The sequence below is a fragment of the Amphiura filiformis genome, chromosome 12 (assembly GCF_039555335.1).
Source record: "Amphiura filiformis chromosome 12, Afil_fr2py, whole genome shotgun sequence".
Classification (NCBI taxonomy): domain Eukaryota; kingdom Metazoa; phylum Echinodermata; class Ophiuroidea; order Amphilepidida; family Amphiuridae; genus Amphiura; species Amphiura filiformis.
The window spans coordinates 36,963,859-36,990,780 of record NC_092639.1 but is presented as its reverse complement, the minus strand read 5'-3'; the positions used below and the strand labels follow the sequence as shown (position 1 = coordinate 36,990,780).

The window sequence follows — 26,922 nt, the reverse complement described above, 5'->3', positions numbered from 1 at the left end:
GAAGAGTGTTTGAATTCAGTTCCTATTTCCCATTTAAAGTATGTTAGGCTTTCAATGAGTAGTTACCCATGTGAGGCAATTCTGCACATTTTTTCTACCTCTGGTTTGAAATTCACACGCTGTCTTCTGTGAAAAGACCATTTGTGGAGCATTCCATTAATTAAACTATGTAAAAAGAACTATGATATGTAAAAATTCTGGTCAAAGTTAACTTGAATGTTACAAATTGATGCCAATATTTTCTATCATTTTCTCTAAATTGTAAATATTGTTGTATAAGTCAATGTATAAAAGATTATGCAAATAGTATATTTATCAACATTTTTATGATTTTTGTTTTATTTTGTGTACTTATTATTTGTCTGGATCTGTGAGCTCCAGTTATCCACCACTTGTTTACTTAAATGGGGACCAAAACTCGAAAATGATATTCATTGGAAATAATTGGGCCTTGGTGTTAAAGTTTCACTGAGTAGGAGATAAATTACATGATAATTCAAAAACAGAAGAAGATGACAAAAATGTATTGACAACAAATTATTTATACACAGTCAGAAAGACAAAATAAAGATATTGAGAAGACACTGAAATTAATTATATGGTATAACTGTATTGCTCTTTTGTTGTAAAGATATGATAATTTAAATTTTGAACTTTGAGTAAAATGTAGAGAGAATCTCAGAGTAGCACCTTGTAAACCTGTGCCACCTGACACCTTTCTTACAGTGCCCCTGATTGGTTAATTAAATGATATAATCACCTCGGTAACCAGTCAAAGTAGTGCTTTTAGATATCTTGGCAATTTTAAGCCTAATGCGAGTGAGTTCTATAGACCTCTTTGTAACCAATTAAAGTAGTATTAAATTATAATAGTTTTGCCAGTTTTTGGTCAGTAGTGCACAATGGAGTTAAATTAATCCAACATTAAAATAAAAGTTTTTTCTTGAAAATATAATCCAGTTGCTTGCAACTTTTTTTTATATATTGGAGATAAGTTCAAATTTGTGATGATGTGAGCTGGATTATGAAATTGGTAGTTGGCTGTAACTATAATTCAGTGTCTAATTAATTAATTCATTTTTCCACCGGGTAGCAAAATGTGCAGGTGGCTGGTTGATGAGCCAGTGGTTTAGAGCTTTTTCAAGTGATATATGTCACATAATCGATATTGGGTCCAGATGTAAACAAACAACATATATGCTTAATAGAAATGTTTTCAAGGTGATATTCTGTTATTCTCGTGTCAAATATTAATGCCGCTAAGTAATATCTTACCCTCAATTCCCTGCATGGCAACAAACTTTGACCCCTACCCACCATATATATAAAGACATTTTAAAAGTCAGAATTATTGTAGAAGTGAGAATAATTATATAACTCACTAAAAATCATGCATGTTCCCCAGTAGTATAATTTAACCAACTGACATCATTTCTTCTATTCTATATTCCTTTACTTTTCCTTCATATTTTTGCTCTCTACCCTTCCCCTTCTCCCTCCTACTATACTTCGATATATTTTTTTGTTCATTTACGTGAACCTGTGCGTTGTGCCTAACCCATCCATGTCGGAATCCGTCCGTGCCTGCATGCAACCTTGTGAATTTGACCGCCTGACTGATTTGACTGACCAATTATGCCTGTTGCGGCTGCGTCCTGATTGGCTACTCAACCCGTCCGTCCACGCTGCCTGGTTGGATGGTCGTTACCGCTGCTGTTTGTAATTATTACCCATAATGCAGTGCTGTTACTAGTTCCGTTACTACCACTGCTACTACCACTGCCAGTATGCCGAATTCTGCATCCATGCCAGCTATTAACGTAACAGCCTTACCTCAATTTGAACACCCACCATCCATGCTGCCCCAACCTGTGCGGAGCAGGGCGGAGAAGGTAAGCAGACGACACTGATTGTGAAATATTTCATGTTTGATTTCCATTTGTTGCTTGGATTTATTTTGCACTTTTTTATGTAGATATAATTTGCAAAGCATGTCAGTTGTTTTGGATCTTAATCATGTGAGTATCGAATAATATATTTTTTATTTGCTTATTGCATGAGCCTAATCTTATAATTTCTATATCATGCATGGAAGCTGAAAAGAATTTAGGTGTTTCAGAGAAATTTCATCTCTAGAATTAACAATATTTTCTAATCTTCAGACAAGATTACCACCAAGGAGTAGACTCGGTGGAAGCTCTATAGTCCGACGGTTCTTTATTCCGACGGTTCTTTAGTCCGAAGGTTCTTTAATCCGACGGTTCTTTATTACGAAGGTTCTTTATTCCGATGGTTCTTTATTTCAAGGTTCTATAGTCCGAATTTTGAAAAGGGTTCTATAGTCCGAATATGGAACTAGGCTCTATAGTCCGAATTTAAAAAAGGGTTCTATAGTCCGAATATGGAACTAGGCTCTATAGTCCGAATTTAAAAAAAGGTTCTATAGTCCGAAATTGCAAAAGGGTTCTATAGTCCCAAACGCATACCGTGTTCTTTAGTCCGAATTGGTAAACAGGTTCTGTAGTCCGAATTTTATTTTCATCATTTGTTTTATTGTCAAATCATCATTCATTTATTCTTTCTTGATTTCGTTCGATATTTTTTTCATTAGCTTTTTCTTAAAATCCCTTTCTCATTTTTGTTTGTTCTATATTCAAATTTCTTTCGTTCTATCTTTATTATATTCTTTCTTTCTTCTCCTTGTTCTTTCTTAATGTTCATTATTTTTTTCATTATCTTTGTATTCATTGTTCTTTCATTTGGACTTCCTTTTAGTCTTTATTCAGTTGTTTCATTTGTTCTTTCATTTATTTTCTTTCATTGTGTCTTTCCTTCTTTTGTTCTGTTGGGGTGGGTGGGGGTGTGTGTGTGTGTGTGTGTGTGTGTGTTTTGTACTTCTTCAGGTTTCTTTATATTTTCGTTCTATTCATTATTTTTCTTTTCGTTTCTGATGGTGTAAAAATATGTCAACATTTTTGGAGCAAATATCGTATTTTTAAGATCTTTGTTTACAGTAAGTTGGGGATATCAGGCGCGAACACAGGATTTGTTTATGATGACGGGATGGGGGAGGGGGGCAAAAGTAGCGTCATCCCGTTTACCATAAACTCTGCTATTATCTAGCTAGAGGGCGCAGTAAATGTTAATGTTATAAAATATTCGGACTATAGAGCCTTTTTACTGATTCGGACTAAAGAACACGGTATCCGTTTCGGACTATAGAACCCTTTTGCAATTTCGGACTATAGAACCATTTTTAAATTCGAATATAGAGCCTATTTTCATATTTGGACTAGAGAACCGTTTTTAAAATTCGGATTAAAGAACCTCTTTTAATATTCGGATTAGGGAACCCTTTTTAAAATTCGGACTACAGAACCTTCGAGATAAAGAACTGTCGGAATAAAGAACCTCTTTTAAATTTTTTTCGGACTAGAGAACCTCTTTTAAAATTCGGACTAGCGAATGCTATGAACACATGTTCGGACTAGCGAACCTTCGGATTAAAGAACCTTCGGATTATAGAAGCGTCGGATTATAGAGCAGTCCCCGGTGGAGGGGTTCACTTTTTCCCTAGCTCCCAATATTGAAAGCAACACTTGTAGTGTAGGCCTACATCTTTAGTATTTGTTTCAGACCAAATTTGTGGCTCAATGGACCGCATTTGTATGAAAGTTTTTGCCCTCATCACACATATTTTGCTGGTAAATTTAGTGACTAGTCACAGAGATGTTTTAACAATTGGGCTATTCCTGTTGAAATCCATATACACCCCCTATGGAAGACATGACCTTAATCTCCCACACAAAGGGGGAGTAGATTTCAAATGTAGTCACCCATGTAGGTAACCCCATTTAAAATTCACACTGCCTCTGTGGAAGGTTAAGCTCATGTCTTCCATATGGGGTGTATGGATTTCAACTGTATTGGCCTATTTTGCATGCCACCTGGAAAATATCAACCAACACACCATTTCTCATTACTTTCTCACGGAATCAAAGAAAACAAAAATTGTAATAGCTGCCATATGTGACCGTACAGCTTGAATGAGCCGTAAATTCCCTAAATTGTATTCTGAGTTACAGTGTAAAATGTGCATGCAGGTCGTATTCATCGGCATCTCTAGCTGGCGCGACATCTATCTCATTTTGATAGTCAAACACCAATCAATAATTCTATTATTCAAGAGGATAATAAGCTTCTACCTTAGATGGCAATAGAATTTTTAATAGCTCTGGTCTTTGTTTGCTTTGGCTAAATCCTGTTCAAGTGGTGGGTTACCAGGCATTGTATTTTGTATAGGTATGTATAACCATGGAAGAAAGAGATAAGAAGGAACCACAACGAACACATTCACTTTGTCCACTCCCTTTACCGACATTTAATTGACATTGTTATTCATGAGGATTTACTTTGATCAATACCCCGCGTTAAATAGGTGATTGGTATTGTACTCTATGTATTTGCATGTCTTCTGGAGCGTGTCTGAAGGATGATTTGAACTAATGACCTTCCGTGCAAGCGCTCTATAGGATTTTCTCTGGTGACGTGATCGTCGGTCATTGATGGCCTACATCTTTTTCTTCCATTTCGCCCAATTTTCCCGAACTTTGATGACTTTTTTCTCAGAGTTGGCAGTCTTTGGCACTGAAAGGAGTTAGCTAGTTACGATTATACACATATAAACTATTAAATTAAACAGGTTTCATGTACCGGACTCAACCGGAACATAGTGCATTATTTAAGAACATTTTGCATCTATTTTTCATCGAAAAAGTCACCAAAATCTTACCTTATTTGCTAAAGATGAAACTCAGCAAATAAACGGCAGATTTTGATGACCTTTTCGATGTGTTAAAAGACATTTTCTACACAACACGATCAAGAAAACAGTTTGACTGTAGATCCCAAAACAAAGCTACTATACATGTTCAGAGCAACAGTGAAATTCCATAATCTTACTTCTGGGTAGCGTTTGTTTGTTCTTGGATGGGTTTGTTATAGTTTTTTCCAGTAATGATTTCGCCAAGCATCGATCGCGTAAATGGATCATACATGAAAGTAAGTACCATTGATAGCTTTTCTTTTCATGCGCCAATGGATAAGCGGTTTAAAACTTGGCCGATCGAAGTCGTTGTGGTTCCTTCTCATCTCTTTCTTCCATGGTATAACCAACAATTAACAATGAGAGAACTTTCTTGAACCTCGTTGACTTGGAGATGATTTGATATGACCGCCAATTATGACTGTTTGATATTTATTGCCAGCAATGTGGAAAAAGAGACACATAGAAACGAAAAAGCTACCATTTTGTTGAAGGAGCAAAGTTCAACAAACCATAACCCCGCTTACTGGATATCGCTTGAAGTCAAATAATATATATATTTTCTAAACACGAAATAAAACAATTTTGACCGGGGGAGGAATTTACGGCTCATTCGCCGTGACAGGTCACATATATACATTGTATCATCTTTAGAAGCTGTTATGCATGCAGTTCATGATTTCATATATTGGCTTGTAATATGTTTGGCTGCAATTCAAGTAGTGACATTATGTATATACACTGTCAGCGCACTAAATAAGATAGTATACAGCGCCAAAAAAGGAATCCTTACACTTGGAAAAATAATCACAATTTCTAACTGAACCATATTCGGGTAAAATTCGGGTAAAAATCTAATCCTGCACATTATGACACCACATTGAATCCAATGTGACCTCAAGAAGTAAAGTTACAAACAATTGAATCGACAAAGGTCCCGTTTTAAAAGTGACAAACTGGCCTATACAAGGCGCAAAAGATTCCAACAAGTGCAACAAAGAGACAACACAGTATCAATGAAGTTTTATTTAAAGCTGTATTTAGGCCTACTTCAGTTTTCTTTTCTGTCAGCTCTTTTGTTTCAGTTTTCTTTTGTTCCTTTTGTTTTAAATTAAAGGCATGCACAAATTAGCCATTCACCACTCACAAACCAGATGTCTAGTCCGTGGAGTTTTGAATAGGCCAGTTTGTCACTTTTAAAACTAGACCTTCGTCTAATCAAATGCTTGTAACTTTGCTTCTTGAAGTCACATTGTATTCAATGGGGTGTCATAATGTGCCGGATTAGATAGCGCATCTATTAAAAAAACAAATTTTACCCCAATATGGTTCAGTTTTGAAATTGTGATTATTTAAGTGTAAGGATACTTTTTTGGAGCAGTATAGTTCATGAAGCATAACCTTATAGCCAAGGTAAAGGTCAATTTAGAAAATCAAAAAATTGAAAGTGGCAATTTTAATATTTACCGGAGTCAGCTCCATGACTAAATAAGGTTATTATCCTGAGTATGCATGATGTGTATAAACCAATAGGTTTACAATTATTAAACCTGGACCTCCTATCGGTTTTAGATTCATAACTTTCAAACAAGTGAAGAGGCTTACGCATCATACACTGGAACATATATAGAAACATTTAAACAGTACACACTAGCGCACAAGATCAAATTAATGATGCTTAATCGTTATTCTTAATATATCGATATACAGGGGATTGCACACTAGCACAATTAAATATAAAATTACAAGTGGAAACATAACATGCATAGGCACATAAACCAGATAAAAACTCTGTGTGGGCGACTTGTGATTTCATTAATAACTTGGTTATATCTGCATCATTTGCCATCAACAATATATCTCTAATTAAAGAAAACAACATTTGGTCGTTATGTTTGCCTTAATTTCGATTCAGGTCATGATTCATGATGAACTGTGACCTTATTTATTGTGCCGACTGCAGATTATAGAATATTATTCGAGCATGCTATTTTGATTGTTCAACATAATTAGCTACAAAGTTTACTATCCTGTGTCACATTGCATGTTGATAATTAATATTTTCTTATTTTTAAGCAGATTTTGCAGTTAAAAATTTGACATGAGGCGACGAAAAAAAGAAAAACCCCGACCGACCCAGATTTTGAACAAATTGGGGGAAAAAAAATTCCTGTACAAATGAATGCCGACCCAAATTTCGGAAACTTCGGGAACAAATTTTTTTTTTGCATTTTCTCAAATTGCAAATTATTTACAGATTTTGGTGATTTTTTTGGTCATTTCAAAACAAACAAAAAGACCTACTGACCGACCCTACTTGAAAGGTCTGTCCGTCCGTAGAACAGGGTTTCTTTTTTTGTCGCCTAACAGCATGATTGACGATTTGTTTTGTAAACTTATCCTTACTTTTTGAGGGTATGAGTGCATGTATAGTTGAGGAGGGGTGATCGAGAGTGGGGTGTATTTGTACATGGGGTTTGCATATAGGTTGGTGCATGTGTGTGTGAGGGCTGATTTTTCAAAACAAGATCCATGATGAGGTCTTACATATCCCAAGTCCAAAAACTTGTGGTTAATTTATATGGACATTGGTTGTGACATGCATTTCATATTCATAACAAGTCTTAATGGAATCAGTCCAAGATCTTTGTCTACCAAATAAAAGATTAAAGAAAAAAAATGGAAAAAGGTGCAATGATTAAAATTATAGTGCGCTACACACAGGCATAAAACCACAAGCCTCCGCACACTTTACATGAATTCGCTGACCACTGCAGCCCAAGACACACCATTTAGCAACAATCAGGGACTTTCAGCTAAGATTTGCACTCCCTATACATACCACAATAAACCAAATAACCATGTCACATTCTAAACAAAATTTCCCTTTAAAGGCAAGGCGTAGGACAGCCACTCAACAGGAGCTGTTGTATGCAGGACAGAAGGAACAGGCTGATGCCAAACCAGTGCTACCAATGCGTGATTCCAGTGAGTCATCTACAGATGAGGGCGGTACTATGTCAGATACTATGCTAATGCCACCACCAAAGGCATTTAATCCCAAGAAGGAATCACTAGGACGGTAAGGATTACAATTGTCTATTAACCCCCTGAGCACTACCTGCCAATCTACCATTGCCTCTTGATTGGTCAATTACATTATATCTTCACTTTAATCACCAATCAGAATGGAGCTTTGCAAATAATTCACCCCATTTTTTTTGTGTGGTGAAATTATTCTAACAATATTGCTGATTGGTCCAATTGATGATGAAAACTTCTTTTTGGCCAATCGGCAGGTAGTTCTTATAGGGTTAACTGTTGATGAATGAAGTTCATTTGAAATTCCAGAACCTCTTGTAATAGTGTCAGACTGTGGTTTATCAATTAGAATTTATATGAGAACATGATATATTTGAATTTTTGTCTGATGTCAGTCAATAGAAAATACAGATTGCAGGTTTGAACAGGTTCCCTGTATCCATCGGTGAGCTTGTTGAAACATTAGATTTGTTTGATCAAACACTGAATAAATTTCTTTTGCTCAAAACCAGAATTTTACTCAAAACTTGATGGTCTTGCCTATCATGGTCGATAGGTATCTTCAGAATGATTTAATGATGGTTGATCCTCGCTTCTGGTTTGCCGGATCTCGACATAGAAGGTGTATTTACAGTCACAGTGACTTAAGAAGTGGGCTCCCTCATCCCTATTCATGACGATGGTTCCTCTTCTCCTGATCCAAAAGAATACTGGTTCTTGTTTTTTTGCAAAAGAAATTTATTTTAGTCTGTTTACTTACAAACCTGATGAATCAATTCATTGATCGTTTGAAAAAACTTTGGACAGTTTCATACATGTATGACCCATTGAAGGCCTCAACATGTTGTGGAAATATATGCCATCAAGCAACAGAATAAAGGAAAATCTTGTTCAGTTGTAGTTGAGGTAACTCTGCAAACAATAAAATGACTCTAGTTTGTACAAGTGCATGATATTTATTATGTATTTGATCACTGCCATATAATTACGATATCAAAGTTCCTAACTCCGCATTTTTGTTCAGAACGGGTCAGAGATCCCGCGAGTCATCACCAGCATTTACAAGAAGACGCTTCAGTAACCATGCACTGTATGATCTTAATAACTCGGCGTAAGTGCTCTGGAATGCATTGGAAACTTTTGCATGAGATGTCGGTTTTAGTTGGATGAAATTGCCTGTTGAAAATGCGCCCCCATGTTGTCAATCAAAGAACGTCTTTTGTAGCATTAAATGCTGGTCACAGCATTGATATTTCAACAGAATGTATGATTTGATACCAGTTTGATAAAAGTGCATGTTAGGTAGTAATTGAACAGCATGTTTGTTTGACTCTTAACTAATTAAAGCTCGTGTTGTAGCAGATACAAGCCCATCTATTCCAGGCCTCAAAAAACTTCTCCAACCTGTGTTGCCAGATTTGAACATACTTTTTATTATTAAGAGGTGCAATGTCTTTATTGAAACTTATTGCAACTGGCAAATTATGCAGTACAAATTGTGAAGCAATATCGCTTAATTTGAGGTGTGGCATCAACATTATTTTCAGGAACAAAACACAAACTCCTCATTTTTCTTAAAAAGCTTTAGATAAAATAATCTGACAATATATGATAAATTGAATAAAAAGCGACTTAGAGAGAGAGAGAAAAAAAGGATTCCTAATATTATATTTCAATGATTTGGTGGGGAAGTTTTCAATTTTTTCTAACATTTTAATTAAGCTCTTTGAATAAGAAATGCTAAATAAATAATTCAACATAATATATGGATTATGTTTTTTTCTTGCATCACTGTAATTTGTTTTGGTGTTATCTATGCAGGCAAACCCCGCCACCAGGTCGCCTCTAGACTAAACACTTCCCCGCCTTCTCCGGATAAGAAACCTTTCTTTGTCGGTAGAGTCCGACAATACGCATGGGCTGCTGAAAAGAAGTAAAAAATCAATAGGCTAATAACCGTGTGTTTTGTTGTCTGCAGTTTCTGTTCATTATTTTGCCATCAATCATTTTGGAGATTGTTTTTGTTCATGTTTTGTTTGCAGAAATTTGAGTTGATTTAGTTTGCATTTTGCAGGAAGAAGGCATTCAATATCCTTGGTTTGTGTTATTTTGGAGAAAACACAATGTAAAAAAGCAATATAGACATTTTTGGAAGAATTTTTATGATCATATGCGACCATCAAAATATATTCAACCAATCAATTTTTGGTGATTTGAACATGTTTTCAATGGACACCATATTCAATACTCTGCTTCAAATTCAATTGAGAGCAATGGATTACATGATTGGTGTGAACAATCATACCACCCCACATGATCGAACTCGCTGTCACCAGTGTGTTTTTGCTTAGCGCACACAACATTTTTTTAACTAGTATTATAAAACAAGCATGATGGTACTGATTCATATTGAATGCCTTCTTTACATTTAGATTAATCAACTATTACTAACACTAACAGATTGGATTTTAGTATCATTAACATATTTTTAGACAAATGTGAACATCATATTCCATGTTTGGTGAGACAGCCAGTTGATAGTCCCTATTTCTTATAGGATCTGTGGCCAAATTTGGTTCCATTCACCTTTTAGGTTGGATTTCCCTAAGCTTGGCTAGTGGTCAGGCTTCCTAAGCTGGTAGGCTAGCCCTGCCAATATGGAGCCATTTTATTGATTGATCTTTCTAGCTAGGTGATGTACGATGTGAATTTGTAATCACTGGTATATCGGACTAATTGGGCTGATGGCTTTGGAAACCTGACCACTAGCCATGCTTTGAGAAACTGGCTCATAGAGGTATGGTGGACAGTAATAGGATGGCGCTGCACAATGGGTAAAGTCTTAAATTTGCCAGGTTTTACATACTTCGAATACTGTCCTTGTTGTGTGTGCCATACTTCAAAAAGACTAATTGAGTCAATCTGAGCAGGCATCTGGATCATGAGTAGCTTGAGTATAGTCTATATCACTACCTCAATATAGTCTATATCACTACCTCCATTCAGCAGCAGTAACAGGTTCAGCAGCAACTTACAGGTTCAGCGTGTGCTGCATTGGCTTAGCGTTGTTTCTTGCATGTACGTATACGCCACTTTGATCGCGCGTGTTAAAGTATGTACAAGCACCAAGTACATTTTGTAACACTAAGCTAACACAGAACCCGCTGAACTTCAAAGCAAGTGTCACTGACAGGAGTTAGATAAATAGACTATTTCACTTTGAGCACAGCAATAGTCCTACAAGTGGTCTGATTTCCCAATGGCCACCAAATACACCTTTCATAGTAGGACTACAACTGGTTAGTTAGACCATAGTTTGACTCTCACTTCTACATCCCACATCTATTTTTTTCAAGTGATGGCTTTAATATGCAAACAGTTTGAAACCCACACATTTCTTAAGGCATTGGTCTTGTTTATTTTAGACAGTAGAATGTCATTGTGCAGAGAATCTGAATGAGAAATGCTCATTTGTGATCAGCTTTTAAAGGATATTTCTTATTGTCTTGTGAAATCAAGAATAATTTCTCAATGGAGATCAGTTGCATATTATAGAATATATTTGGCTGTTCCAGTTGAAGTCCATATACCCTATGGAAAACATGAGCTTAGTCATCCTCACAGGGAGTGTGAATTTCAAATGGAGTTTCCAGAATAGGTAACAACTCCATTTGAGATCTACACCCCCTGTGTAGAAGATCAGTGTCATGTCTTCCATAGGGTATATGGATTTCAACTGGTATAACTCATTATAGTCAAAAATCAGTCAAACTTGGTCTTATTGTTCTTGAGATATAAGTTTCATACAACTGAAAAATGAGAATATTTGCTAATGTTGTATAATGATTGATTAGAAGAAGAAAAAAATCAACTATTTTTATGTGATTTCATGTTATTTACAAAATATGTTAAAATGGAGAAACAGCATCTAGAAACATGATGTTTATTAATTCCTGTCATTAAAGTCTCAGTTTTTTATGAGAAATTGAACACCTATTTTGGTTGTATCTCAAAATGAATTTGACTAACATCTGAACCTGAAATGAAAGGCGATTTTAAGATGCAGATGTTTACTATTTTCAGTGCGATTTGAATCAAATAATAATTTGCATTGTTGTTTTACATTTCACAGGTTATATGCATTTCAACTACTAACAGAAAGGACATGTGAATGCAAGAATGTTGCTAGTGATGATATGGCTATTTAAACTTTTAAAAATTGTGGAAATGGGTCTACATACAAATACTTGCACTGAAAGCATCGTCACTGGGCGGGAAAAAACCTCATATGTACTTTTGGCCCTTGAACATGGATAAAGCCTTGTAGGTGTAGACTTTATATTGAATGGTTTGCTTCATCCATGTTCAAGGGCAAAAAGTACAAATGTGTACATCCATATCAAAACGATGCACTTGTCGGCTGCTACATGTGTCTAATTTCACATAATTGCTAGGAATAAATACCAGACTCATCTCCGAACTGGAAGTCACTTCAAATTATCCCCAAGTCACATGGTTAAGGAATGTTCTTTGTATTCCTAAACCATGTAACTTGGGATGATTTGAAGTGACCCCACTTGGGGGATGAGTCTGGTGTTTATTCTTAACTATTATGTGAAATGAGACACATGTAGCAGCCGACAAGTGCATCGTTTTGATATGGATGTACACAAATGAGGTTTTTCCCGCCCAGTGACGATAAGCTTGAATCAAATCTAGGGGTTGATTTTGCAAAGTTGTATGATGTTTTAACTTGAAAATTCAGTATTTCAATTCTTGGCAAATCTGTGGATCTGTTTTGCACATGCATATATATATGTGGCATCGATATCTTTAAATGTGTGCATGTGTATGCCAGTGCTTGAACAAATGCTCATGATTTGAAGCTGAGCCAAGTATAAGGACTATAGATTCAGTGCATGTCGAAGGATATTGAAGCACATCATATATTCACAACAGGAACCCATTGTATTATTCCAGTTGAAATCTATACACTTTAAAAACATGAAATAACTTGTTAAGTCAGGAAAAAGGAAAAAGCAGTTGTCATAAGGCAGCCATAGACTTACAACATTCTTGCATTCACACAGCCAGATTGCCATAGAGTAAGATAATGATCTCTACACAGGAATGCAATAGCTGCTTTATGGAAATGCCTCATCTCAAAACTACTTACTGTAGTTTGAATTTCAACACTTTTTTAAATTCGTCTTAAGTAATCACATTTGCGGGTAGACCTGAAATGTCGTCATTTGATGTCACGTCGATGTGCACATTGTTGAGCGTGCATTGATAGAAGTGCGCAGAAACGATGTGCGTATCGGCATGACGACATCACAGGTCTACCCACAAAGACTTATGAGATTTACCAAAAAAGTCAGTCCTGCCGACCGCAGCTATTGCTTTGCTTGTAGATATGATTTTGTTGCATTCATAGATATGACAAATTGTTTTTTGTTTTGTTTGCCTTTTACATGTTAACCCATTTTTACAGCAGTAGAATTGACTAAATATTGCCAAATTGTGTTAACACGCTTTCAAGTATGTTTGATCAGGTTTACATTTAGGATATAGGGAGGGGGAGAACAATTTGAAGCTGAATGCCATGGTACACCATGTAATTTGAATTTGATGATGATTAAATTTTCCATTGAAAAAAAATCACATCATTTTCATAGTAGAATCATATTTTCAATTTGAAGTTGAATGCCATGGTACACCATGTTATTTTAATTTGGCGATAATTCAATTTTCCATTGAAAAAAAATAATATCATTTTCACAGTAAAACCATATATTTTCATCATTGAGGTATCAAAAATTGAATTAAACCTTTCAATCCCACAAACTTTTGCTCAGGCAACAAGGAGCATCAGTAGCATCAAATCAAATTGACAATGAGTAAGTTCACCATATGGTGCTGCTTTTGTTCAGTTTTGTGTGATTAGTACATAGTTGTCTGTGGGCTTATCGTGCAACCATATATTACATGCTATAGTTAACTGTTAGTATCTGAACTGTATAATTTGCTTTTATTATTATTTTGCTCTGTATAACTTTAAACCAGTGAATAAATGTTTGATGTGGCTTGACGATTTGCAATCACACTTGTAGCATCTAGGCAAAAATGTGTTTTTTTGTCATGACAGAATGGGGTTTTTTTCAAAGCAATGGTCAATTCATTATTTTTTATAATAGGTATCCAAAACAATTAAGCTTTGAGGTGGTCTGTACTATCAGTAGCTGGATTTGCAACAGAAGTGTTGGCCACATTGCTCTTCTATTTGTAATTTGAGCTGATAGCACATAGCCTCAGAATTTGTAAATCTCAAGAATTAGAAATGAGTCTGTGGTTTTGTATGGCTTTAAAAAAGTCTACTTAAAATGACAAAACATGGACACAAATGAGATATTTAAAAGGCTCAATTTACTGCATCCAGAAATGAAATCTTAATTTGAAGGGTAACTGCCGCAGTCTTTTTTGAAGTCAATTTTGAAATTCCAATAAAGAGCTATAAGTCCAAAATTTCCTGGTGGCATTTAGCAAAACCACATTCTTAGTGATATAATCTTTATTCTCTTGTTTCATGCAATTGCACATTTTACTTTGATCTTGCCACTGGGTTCATACTATCTTGAATAATGCTCTGATGCGTAGTGTGTATGGCATAGTGTGCTGTATATAAATTGCCAAAATTGTTACAGAATTTGCAGTTATTCATTTATTATGTTCAATTAGAAACAATGCTCAATTCATTATTTATAATATAATAGGTATCCATTTAAAAGTGGATGAGGTAGCAGATTTTTGCATGTTTGCTTTCAAATTTGTTTTGAGTTTGTTAAATTTTATTCAATTTTGTTTGCAATTGGCAATATATATGTATTCATTTATATATATTATGCATGATTCTAAATTGTCACCTTTAAAGAAAAGCCAAACTTTTCACCACTGCCAATCCATCTCAACTTGTGTTTATCAATCAACCTTCAAACACATCTAGCTGCTTTTTCTTATAAGTTGTAGTTTGTACATTGGGCAATTCCAGTTGAAAATCCATACACCCCTGGGGAAGATGTGACTTTAATCTCAGGGGGTGTAGATTTCAAATGGAACCACTCATTCTAGTAACCCCATTTGAATTTCACACTCCCTGTGTGGAAGATTAAGGTCATGTCTTCCATAGGGGGTGTATGGATTTCAAGTGGAATAGCCCATTGATTTCATCAAGTATACACATGTGGTGGATAGATTTTAATATTTTGATGTTGTAGTTGTTGATTGTGTGTTAAATGTCATCTCCCACACCTATGCAGCAACAGCACCCCTACCGCAACTCCTCCCGGTTCCCCGCCGACATCGCACAGGATACGCAACGACAACGTCTTCTCCCGTCTTACGCAGAGTACATCCCCAGCTGTAGCCCGTCTGGACAAGTGAGCCCTGTGATTTTATTTTTTTCCCAAAGTTTGAGTTTATCAAAACCAATAATATACTCACATATGCTCAGCCTTGTGCTAGATCATGTAAAATATCTAGTGCAGCTGATGACAAAGGCTCTCATTAATTTTGGCAAGAAATGTTTGGAAATTGCGAACCAATCAAGTACGGTAGATCATTCTTGTGATCATGTTGCCATCAAATTTTGTAACATATAGAAAGTTGAGTCCTATACTGGTTTTGATAGACATAAACTGTATTGTCAGGAGTTTACAAACCTACCAATTTACATCAATTATGTGATTTTGATATTTATATTAAAAATGTGCAATATTGCATGTATATAGCTTAATTTGGTGGTGGTTTGTTTTGAATATACAATTTGAAACTTCACAAAAATGATACGTGCATGGCATGACTGGAAAAAGTAACTTTGTTCTTTGTGGCTTTGTTGTGGTGGGGGTACTCAAGTTTGGTTTGGTTAGCTATGTGCTGCAGAGAAATTAGAAGTGGACCCATCCATATACCAATTTTCCAAGAAATTTTGATGCAAAAGACAATTTTTTCATTTTATGGGTGAATTCAGTATGAAAGTCAGTAAGTCAATATGAAAACTGGCCAAATTTTAGAATACCTATTTATATAATCTTTTGTTCATCAATTACAATTGATAAAATCAATTTTTCCATTTTGATTTAATCTGGCTGTGCATACTCCTAGTCCTAGCCAGTATTTTTTTGTTTTTGCTTGATTTTCATTGTTTAATTGAAATCTTAATATTTCCTTACTTCCTGACCATAACTGGGATTGCGATACACGGTCGTATTCTGTTTCAAAGATACCATAACAAAATAAGCAGAAATGTGACAAAGAATAAAGTACTAATTCCATGGAATATTATTAGTTTCTTTCCCCTAAAATCTCTTTTTCTTGCTTCGGTGGTGGTAAAATATTAATATGCCGTATTTACTCTTAAATGCGCTTTTTTTTTATGGGGCGTTGCATTTTCCAAAAGGGGCGTTTATTGTTGGAGGCAAATTTCAGTGGAGAATAAAATTGTGATATGAGCTTCAACCATTCATACATGGGTGAAATACCAAAATTACTTCTTGGTCTGCCATTTTGAAAATTGGCTGATTTTGCATTGATATTGGTAGGATACAGAATATTATCAATCCGAAATTGCATTTGGAGTGTAGTTTCAAGCAAAAATTTCTACTACAATTTGGCAATGAACTGGATGGAAGTTAGGTTTTGTCCATGTAATTTCAGCAATTCGGACGTACAGCAAACAAGACAAATGCAAGGTTTAAGCTTACTTTAAGCTTACTTTACAGAGGTTTATATTATTGCATCAATGATAGAGTAGATGGAAGGTTTTTCAGTGGTTTATTTTCCCCCATACATTTATATATATAGTTAAAAATTAAAACAAGTACATTTTGTGGTTTTTTTATTGTCTCGCCTGAATGTTCAGGGAGAGACTTAGTAATCACTATGGTGTGTGTGTGTCCGTGTGTGGGCGGGGGTGCGTGCGTGTGTTCGGAAAAAGCTTGTGAACGCTTATCTTGAGAACCGTAAGTGCTATGATGATGAAACTTTATAGGGGTAGCATGACCAGAGGGTGTCGACCTGATTAGATTTTGAGCGCAAAATATGGTAATTAAGTACCTAATTTGCATAATTTATGCGTAATAAGCAAAATACCTTGTGAACAGATTATCTGGAGATCCGTATGGGGTACAGTGACGAACTTGGTGGGGAGTAGCGTGGCCAGATGTTCTCGACCTGATTAGATTTTCAGCGCAAAATATGCTAATTAAGTACCTAATTTGCATAATTTATGCATATTTGATGTGTATCAAGCAAAAAAAACCTTGTGAACAGCTTATCTGGAGATCCGTATGGGGTACAGTGACGTAACTTGGTGGGGAGTAGCGTGGCCAGATGTTCTCGACCTGATTAGATTTTCAGCGCAAAATATGCTAATTAAGTACCTAATTTGCATAATTTATGCGTATTTGATGCGTATCAAGCAAAAAACCCTTGTGAACAGCTTATCTGGAGATCCATATGGGGTACAGTGACGTAACTTGGTGAGGAGAAGCGGGGACAGAGGTTCTCGACCTGATTAGATTTTGAGCGTAAAATATGGTAATTAAGTACCTAATTTGCATAATATATGCGTAATAAGCAAAATACCTTGTGAACAGATTTATCTGGAGATCCGTATGGGGTACAGTGACGTAACTTGGTGGGGAGTTGCGTGGCCAGAGGTACTCGACCTGATTAGATTTTCATGAGGTCAAAGGTCACATACAAGGTCAAAGGTCAACTGAGGTCACCAAATCTTTTAATAATTAATTTTCAACTGTGCATCACATATCCCAATAACAGCTTGATCGGTCATGTAATTAAGGAAATATGACGACTTTAAGATAGTCGCTTTTGTAAAGTATAGCAAAGTAGCACTTTCAATGAGTGATAACTCGTAAAGGAAGCATCTTTCTGTTTTGATTTATTTGATGAAATAGTTCTTTGGTATTGCCAAATTTGATTTTTCAGCGCAACATACTTTTTCCAATTTCGTGAGGTCAAAGGTCACATACAAGGTCAAAGGTCAATGGAGGTCACCAAATCTTTTAATAATTAATTTTCAACTGTGCATCACATATACCAATAACAGCTTGATCGGTCATGTAATTAAGGAAATATGACGACTTTAAGATAGTCGCTTTCCATGTAAAGTATAGCAAAGTAGCACTTTCAATGAGTGATAACTCGTAAAGGAAGCATCTTTCTGTTTTGATTTATTACTTTGATGAAATAGTTCTTTGGTTTTGCCAAATTTTTGGAAGGTCATTATGGGGTCATCCGAGGTCACTCAGGGGTCATCTGAGGTCAAGTTATTAAAAACTCGTATGGGCATGAAACTTGGTGGGTACAGTCATCATTTAAAGCCAAATTTTGGAAGGTCATTTTGGGGTCACCAGGGTCATCTGAGGTCAAATTAGTAAAACTGTCGTATGGACATGGAACTTGGTGGGTACAGTCAACATTTAAAGCCAAATTTTGGAAGGTCATTTCGAGGCCACCAGGGTCATCTGAGGTCAAATTAGTAAAAACTGTCGTATGGGCATGAAACTTAGCACGAGGGGTACAGTCAACATTTAGAGCCAAAATTTTAGAAGGTCATTTCAGGGCCACCAGGGTCATCTGAGGTCATATTAGTAAAAACTGTTGCATGGGCATGAAACTTGGTGGGTACAGTTACCATCGGCCAGATAATCGTGCCCAGCCGATAACCGCCAAATTCATTTACCTCTCTACCAACAGTTATCGCAAAAGCAGGCGGTCACAAAAGCAGGCGAGACTCGTGGTTCGAGAACCGCCTTGTCTGTTTTATTACTGAGCAGCATTTTGGTAGCTATCCATTTTGATAAGAAATAGACCTCTTTTTTGACATCTCATACTCTCTGTGTCTGATACATTCTTGTACTTAAATTTTGCACCACTTAGGGGTAGCATACAGCCTGTACAGACGAAGACTCTAACCAATGCCAAGTCACCCTTAGTGTGTTGCTATACTGCTGAGGGACATACCAAAGCTGTGCTGTCTGTGCAAGCAACTGATGATCTATTATTCAGTGGTTCTAAAGGTAAAGGTTTGTTTTTTATTTATTTTTTATTTGTATGATACAAAGAACACCTGTTCAATCTCCTGTGAAATTAGAAACTTTGTACAAAAGAGTTGCAAATTTGTTGGAAGTTAAAATACATCATAAAGTCAATTTCACAAACAGTGGTTAGAAACCCGTCACAATGGTGTGAGTATTATATGATTCAAGTTTTCCTCCAAAGTTGGGCTACCAGAGCTCTCATACAGTCCAACCTTTGGCTGGGGTAAAACAGGAAAAAAGGTGTAATATGTAGCTGTTGTATTTTCTTTGTTGATATTGCCATTTAACAAAAAAACAGGAACAGAATGTACTCCATACCCTAAAATGTTATTGTGGCACATAACATTAACTACTGGATTTGTTTACAAGACTTCTTTGAACTACAGTCCAAATCCAGATAAGTAAATTAGATGTAATTTTGCATTGAATGTCTGAAGTGCAAATATTGAGACAGCAAAATATAGCTCAAAATATGATCGTAACACTGAAAGATGACATTTGATTGTTGTTTGCCACATAGTTAAATGTCGCTTTAAATGCTTCAGTGTATGAAATCAATGTCTAAAAGCATTAAAAACATGTTTTTCTTTAGTGAAGAGTTTTTGAGCACATATATGTATAAAAGATCCGTATAAAGGAGGTCCATATAAGAGAGGTCTAATACATGTAGCATTAAAATATGTTTTTCTTTGATGAGGAGTTTTTGAGCACATGTTTGGGTAATAATAGAAATCTGTATAAAAGAGGTCCAGATAAGAGAGGTTGGACTGTATGTGTAATCATGATTGATACATGTGCACTATATTTTAAATGGTATGTGAACATGACAGAGTCTGTGTAATTACAGGTATATGCTCGCCGCTCCATATGAGTAATGCTGGGTATGTTAGAGGATGTTCAAGAAGGTATAAACTTATAATCTTATTGATTTTTTTTCTTTCAATCCTCGCTTATTTTTCAGATCGTACAGTGAAAATTTGGAAGTTGAATACCGGACAAGAACTGACCACATTAACAGGACACCCCAATAATGTGGTAGCTGTGAGATACTGTCAGAAACTGAATCTAGTGTTTAGTGTATCAACAGCTTATGTCAGAGTGTGGGACATAAGAGATGCGGGCAAATGTATCAAAACATTGAGGTATGTAATGAACCCTGGACCTTTGGTGCACTTGTCTGACATTCTAGTGATTAAATTAGCAATTAGATGGAGATGCAGCAACACAAGCCATTGAAATTGTTTTCCTTTCATGGCATTTTTGAGTCATTGGCAATTTAACTAAATCAGTTATGGGACTTAACTAATTTGGTATTATTTGTGTCAAAATTTTTTCTCCCACTGCCGATTAATTGTTAGTATAAAAACTTAATGAGCGAATCCTGGTTGTGAAGGTGTAGGTTGATTTGGGTGGGGTACCTGTACTATAAAAATAGCTTCCCTGACGTAAACTAGATTTTGTGTGTGCTAATGATCTCTTATAATTTTCCTTAAGTGCATTGTAATTTCCAACACTATTTTGTCCCCAAATGATGTCTTTGATCAATTATACCGGTACTCTAAGTTGCACATAAAATTCTTTTTCATCACAGTTCTGCTGGTCATGTGTTAGACAGTAATGCTGGGAGCAGCGGATCACGGACACTTGCCATGCCAACTGGAGAAACTCAGATTAACGACATTACAGTAAATAAGGAGGGCACAAGATTATATGCTGCTACTGGCAATATCGTTAGAGTATGGGACTTGAACAGGTGAGTACCTCACTGGGAATATTGGCATGTGCAAGTGTAAAGTTGGGTTTAAAAGCTTTTTGAAATTGTCTTTAGAAAAGTAAAGCTTTTTCTGTAAATAGCTGGGTGCTTCTTGGAGGGATTAAGTCAGAAATCTGCACTGCAAGGTCGAAGGTCTCTACACCTGTGAAAGAATAGGAGTATTGAAGTATATATCAGAGTGGCCGCAGGCTCAGAAATCTGACACAAATCCGCAAATCGATTCACGCAAAAATGTTCATAAAAAAACATCAACCGGGCGAATCCATATGGATTCGCATAATGCATTGGCAGTTTACAGAAAGTCAAAAATGTGTACCAAGTTTGACTTCCAGTTTGACTATTTATACTTCATTTCTTAAGCAACTGAACCACTAAATGGCAAATTATAGTATAATTTACTGGGGTATGAACGTTTGGACAGTATTTATTATGGGACATTAGAGCACATTAGACATATCGAATTGCATTCTGAATACGAGGAATGTCCTTCTGATATCAAATAATTTTGATTTTTGAAATTGCAATGTAATACATTTTATGGCAAATCATTAAAATTGATATTTTTATATTTAACAGTACTCAAGTAAACTTTATAAATCTGATGATTTATACTTCAAGTGTATGTAGGTAGGATAAAAAGCAGATGATCAATTAAAACTTTTGACCTTTCGTATTGAAGATAGGGATTTTTTTCCCCAAAACACCAAATAAAATTACGTCTTTTTGGGGAAAAAATCCATATCTTCAATATGAAAGGCCAAAATTTTCAATTGATCGTCGGCTTTTCCTCCCAGCTACATACACTTTAAGAATATATCATAAGATTTATAAAATTTACTTCGAGGACTGTTATATATCAAAAATGTGAAAAATATCACATTTTAATAATTTGTCATAAAATTTGTATTATATCGTGAATTTCAAAAAATGAAAATTATTTGATTCTTCGTATTCAGAATGCAATTCGATATGTCTTTTGTGCTCTCATGTCCCACAAATAATACTGTCGAAACGCTTAAAACGCTCATTCCAGATCCCTTAATAATTTGTACAATAATACTGATTTGAGCATGTATTTTAACACCAAAAAGCCATCGGTTGTGTGCCGATCTTTTGTTTGCCAAAGCCGCCATCTTGGATGACTAAATCAGACTGTATGAGGGCAGTATTTTTTTCAATCATTGTGCTGTGGGAGTCAGAGGTAGATTTGCGCGAATCAAGGATTCTCGCAAAATTCTCTTGCGAGAATCCAAATGGATTCGCCCGCACTGCCACAGATTTCTAGGCTAGGTCCTGGCTGTGATGTGAATTCAGTTTTACTTAGGGTACTTCACTTAAACATGTTGAAGTGAATTTCCAAAGAGCTTTACCTGAAGTACTTGGGTGTTATCAACATTTGCCAATCCACTGAGCTTCATGTTGTTCCTTGCTACCAGGAGATGCCAAAACAATAGGACAAAGGGGGCAAGGGAACTTTTAAAGGGGAATTTGACAAAAATGGGCTAAAAATATCAGAGTGGCCAGTATACCACAGGGGGAAAGGCTTTTCACAGGGGGAGCTACCCCCTTAGCCAATTTGGCTACTAATATCCATTTTCTCTGACTTGTTTAGTTTCCAGTCTGTGTGTAAATTATATGGTGGTGCATCAGCAGCTGTCATGTGTGTAGCAGTGAATGGTACAACAGAAGGCGATCAGGTGTTTGCTGGCTCTAAAGATCATTATGTTAAGGTAAGTGTTCAAGGGGAGGGGTGGATTTCACTTGGAAGTCCTAAACCCATTGTACATTTCAAAGTCATTGAAACTCTTCCATAGGATATCTGGTCCATCGGGGCCAAAAGCGGTAAATTTGAAACTGAGATAAAGGCAAAAACAATAAAATACATAAGAAAATAGACATCACAAAACTTTATAACTGAACCAAGTATGCTAGACTTTTGGTGTTTTCAGTAAATGATAGCCTATTGTACATGTGTATGTATAATGTAATAATTACAGTAACATTTTCAAAAATGCCTCCTTGGCCCCCATGGACCAGATTGTGTCACATATGTGTTAGAGTTGTAATGGATTTGGTCTTACGATAGGTTGAATGACTTATGATGCATTTCAAATATATTGTTCATGAATATATAAGAGAGCGCACCACCATTGATTGCGCCATTGGATTACACAGGAAAATATGCACGTTTGGATGGCGTTTTGTCACGGCAAAAACGTAATATAGATTAAAAGTTTGGTATCAAATTAAAGCTTATCATGTGTAGAATATTATTCTTTTAACAGTATATATTGGTGACCATCTACTTTTTTTTGCTATTTGGCCGCAAAGAAAAAAGGTGCAAATTTAACCCTAAAAAATCACTCAATTTTTGAAACCGGACGTTGTTCAAATTCGCGCCAAAACTTCACCTCTGAAATAAAATATTGGGATTTTTTCCCAGATTCCTTCATGTAGACACTTGTCGGAAGCAAATGAGCTGAAAAAGTGCGAATTTTGACATTATCTTTAGAAAATAAAGCCGCAACAAGCTGAAATAAGCGGTGGACTATTTTAACCGAATTTCACTGGTACATAAATCGTGGAGTGATTTGGTGGTGCGCCCTCTTGTAACTATACATTGGGAGATAATACAGATTGGCTGATTGGCATTTATTTTCAGTTTGGTCCTCAATTGTATAAAATAATTTTATTTATCTTTTAAATTTTAAGATCTTAGATAATAGATAATAACTTGTGTTAATCCAATATTTTACTGCTTCCATTTACCTCTTACAGATGTTTGAAGTATCCAGTTCTTCATCAGGATGTCTGACACCTAAATTCAACTTGGAACCTCCTCATTATGATGGCATCCAGTCCATAGCCATCAATAAAGGCATCTTATTTAGTGGATCCAGAGATGCTTGTATCAAGAAATGGGACCTTGCCAAGAGACAGCAACTCAAGGTAGCTAACCTTTCACAAATAATTATCGTTTCTTTTTCTTCACAATTTTGATTTATTGCAAGTCTAAAATCTTGCGATCGGAACATCATTCTCAATAAAGTTTGAGCAATGAATGGAATTATTACAATTTAAATGCAGGCAGTTATGCATATTTACTTCAAAAACAAATTTTGTTATACCTGGGAGTTAACAGTTTTGGTTGAAAATCTGGGTGTAAGCCCATTCCCAAATTTTGACATTTTTAGGTACAAAAATGTGGGAATATACCAAAGTCAGTTCTGTAAATGTATTTTCTTGATTCTAAGAGTCGTGTATTACCAGCAACTGACATTGTGCTATCCATACACCCTCTGTGGAAGACATGATCTTAATTGGGGTTTCCTGAATGGGTGTGGACCAGGGTTCACAGTTTGCTCTCAAATAACCGGGTCCACTTTTTTATGCTGGACCCATGCAGATCCCATTTAGTTGAAATTTGCGGGTCCTAAATTGATTTTTGTGGGTCCAAATTGTACATATGTACGAAACTTCAGAGACACCCGGAAACGTATTTTCAGTACTGGCGCAAACGATAAATATTAAAGTATGCCGAATTCGGCACCCAAAATTTACTAAAGTCGAGTCAAATTACTGGGTAAAAGACGACTTGCCGCGATCGGCCGACTTTCTCATAAAGAACTACAATTACTACATAATAACATGCACTACTTTAATCATCTATTTATTTGGTTATTTTGTTATATTTGCTCGGTTGAAATATACAACTACCGCAAAAACGTTTTTTCGCAATAATAATAATAATAAAGACAGATTTAATATAGCGCCTATTCCCGCCTAATGCAAATGCCTCTAGGCGCTTTACACAACTAGAAACAGATTAAAATCTTAAGCGATGTCACCAGGAATTGACCCTGTTTTGTTGACATTATTATTGTAACATAATATTTGCACGATCCGAAAAAAATCGCAAGTCAACCTCTTCCACAGTTCCCCTCGTATCGCTGATCAAATATCTGTGCATGAAATAGCGATGAGGAGTGTATCATGTTGCAGCGATTTTTGTAATTGTATGTAATTTATGAATGAAAAGTTGTTAAAAATGTGCTGTGAGCCGATTGAGCTGGGTTATCGCACAATGACGATCTATTTCTTGGATTGGATTTTTCTGGGTCCAAGCACAGCCTGTTGGACCCATTCAGGTTACATAATCTTACTTTTTCCGGGTCCAGCGAGTTCAAAAAGCGTCCTGGACGCGAAAACGCGATAAACTGTGAACCCTGGTGTGGACTGTGGAAGGTGAAGGTCGATGTATTCCAAAGTGGTGTGTAGATTTCAAACTAATAGCCCATTTTTTCACAACCAAAATCATAATATTATGATTGTGAACTTTACTCCCATTGTTTGGTCTTGTCCACAGTCTATCAATGGTGCACACAAAGACTGGATCTGTTCCCTAGACTTCCTCCCAGGTAGAGATTGTCTAATCAGTGGTTGTCGCGGTGGTATACTAAAATTGTGGCAGACATCTACGTGTGCAGTCGTGGGAGAGATGAAGGCACATACTAGTCCTATTAACTCCATTGCAACTAACTCAACTCATGTATTCACTGCATCAAGGTAAGACTTATGGGTGTATCCGTAGATATTCATGAGTTAGACTAGTGTAAAGACTCTATTGTGGAATTATGCAGCTTACGGAATAAAGCTGTATAATCCTTCAATAGAAGATCTTTATGTTCGGCTAATTCTGTGCATAATTACACGAAAGGATAAACTTTTGGGAACGACTTAAGAATAATGGTTGCTACATCCACCATAATCCTAACCCTAATCTCATAATCCTAACCGTAAAATCCTGACCCTAAACCCTAATCATAGTAGCAGAAAGTTGGAATTCATTTTAAAGTAATAGTTAAAAACATTTTGATTAAATTGACATACAAGGAAGATTTAATGATCTTAGGGGGCTGGCATTTTCTTCGGAAGGGGGGGGGTCACAAATATGTCAGTGACCGGAGTCAATTTTTTATGACCCCCCCCCCATCGCGGGCAAAAAAATTTTACGACCCCCCCTATCGCGGGTCGAAAACTACACAGACTCAAGAAAAATTATTCATTGCGGAACTAAGGCGCGGAGCGCCAAAACTTAAAAAGTGAAAAAAAGTGTGTAGAGCGCGTTAAAACTTTTATTGTAAGTGTAAAGAAGGCGCGCGGAGCGTGTAAAAATTTTGCATAGATTGTATGCACATTTCGATTGCAAAGTTAAAGAATGCAAGCAGCTGCCGAAAATTTTGAGTCACCAGCCCTTAATTTAATAATTCTATAACCCCCTTATTTTGGGTGTTAAAAAAATTATAACCCCCCTATTTTGGGTCTGAAAATTCTATGACCCCCCCCAGTATTTTTGGGACCCCCCCTACCAAAGAAAATGCCAGCCCCCTTACCCAGTCAACAAGAAAAATAAATCCAGTTCCTGATCCACCTGGAATTATTTTTGCATATTTGAATGTTTTCCTCATTAGTGAATATAATCTTCCCACTAGTTTTCATTTATTGGTGAAGAGGTGTAGTAAATATGAAAATAAACTTCTTTACAATATTTGTAGGAAGCATTAGTCATTTCTTAAGTGCAATAAAGAAATATACAGTTAAATTAAGCTCATCCGAAACAGATTTCAACCCAATATCTGTAAAACTATGTAAACAGCTCCTAAAACATTTCTAGTAATAATTTGTAATCTAACTCAATTAAATGAGGCTGCTAATCATATGCTGTTCTTTTTGGATGATTGTTGGGTTTTGATATCAAAATTTTCATTGATTATCAAAAATATTAATTCATGTCTAAATTTAAATTGCTGTTGCTGTACTTAATTATCGGACCAGACTGTACAATTTGAATGCAAAAAGTGCATCCACAAGCATTTGACATTGTAATCTATGCACAACTCAGCAGCAAAATATCATGCTACTTAATGTTGTTTCTAGGCATCCGGTTGCTAAGGTCAAATCATCTGCAAAATATGCAAACACATTTTGACACAGCGCTTAATTGGCCTACAGTTTGCCTCATATGTGACATGACCAAGGGGAATGAGTCAGATGTCGCTAATATTGTTTTTGAGATATTGGCAAAAACAGTGTTCAAATTCTTTTGTTTTTTGTTGTTTTCAGCCAATGATAAATGGTCATAACTCGGTGACCGGATGTCC

General features: G+C 36.0%; 1 protein-coding gene across 1 annotated transcript in view; it reads left to right on the top strand.

Moving 5' to 3' along the window:
* LOC140166145 (kinesin-like protein KIF21A) overlaps nt 1-26,922 on the top strand; it is a 126,980-nt gene that overhangs the window by 91,191 nt on the left and 8,867 nt on the right. The window contains 11 exon segments of the mRNA XM_072189535.1: nt 1,742-1,892; nt 7,720-7,907; nt 8,892-8,978; nt 13,726-13,767; nt 15,184-15,303; nt 18,827-18,966; nt 19,949-20,129; nt 20,579-20,740; nt 22,374-22,491; nt 23,540-23,710; nt 25,128-25,327. Of these exon segments, the coding sequence (XP_072045636.1) occupies nt 1,742-1,892; nt 7,720-7,907; nt 8,892-8,978; nt 13,726-13,767; nt 15,184-15,303; nt 18,827-18,966; nt 19,949-20,129; nt 20,579-20,740; nt 22,374-22,491; nt 23,540-23,710; nt 25,128-25,327 (1,560 nt within the window).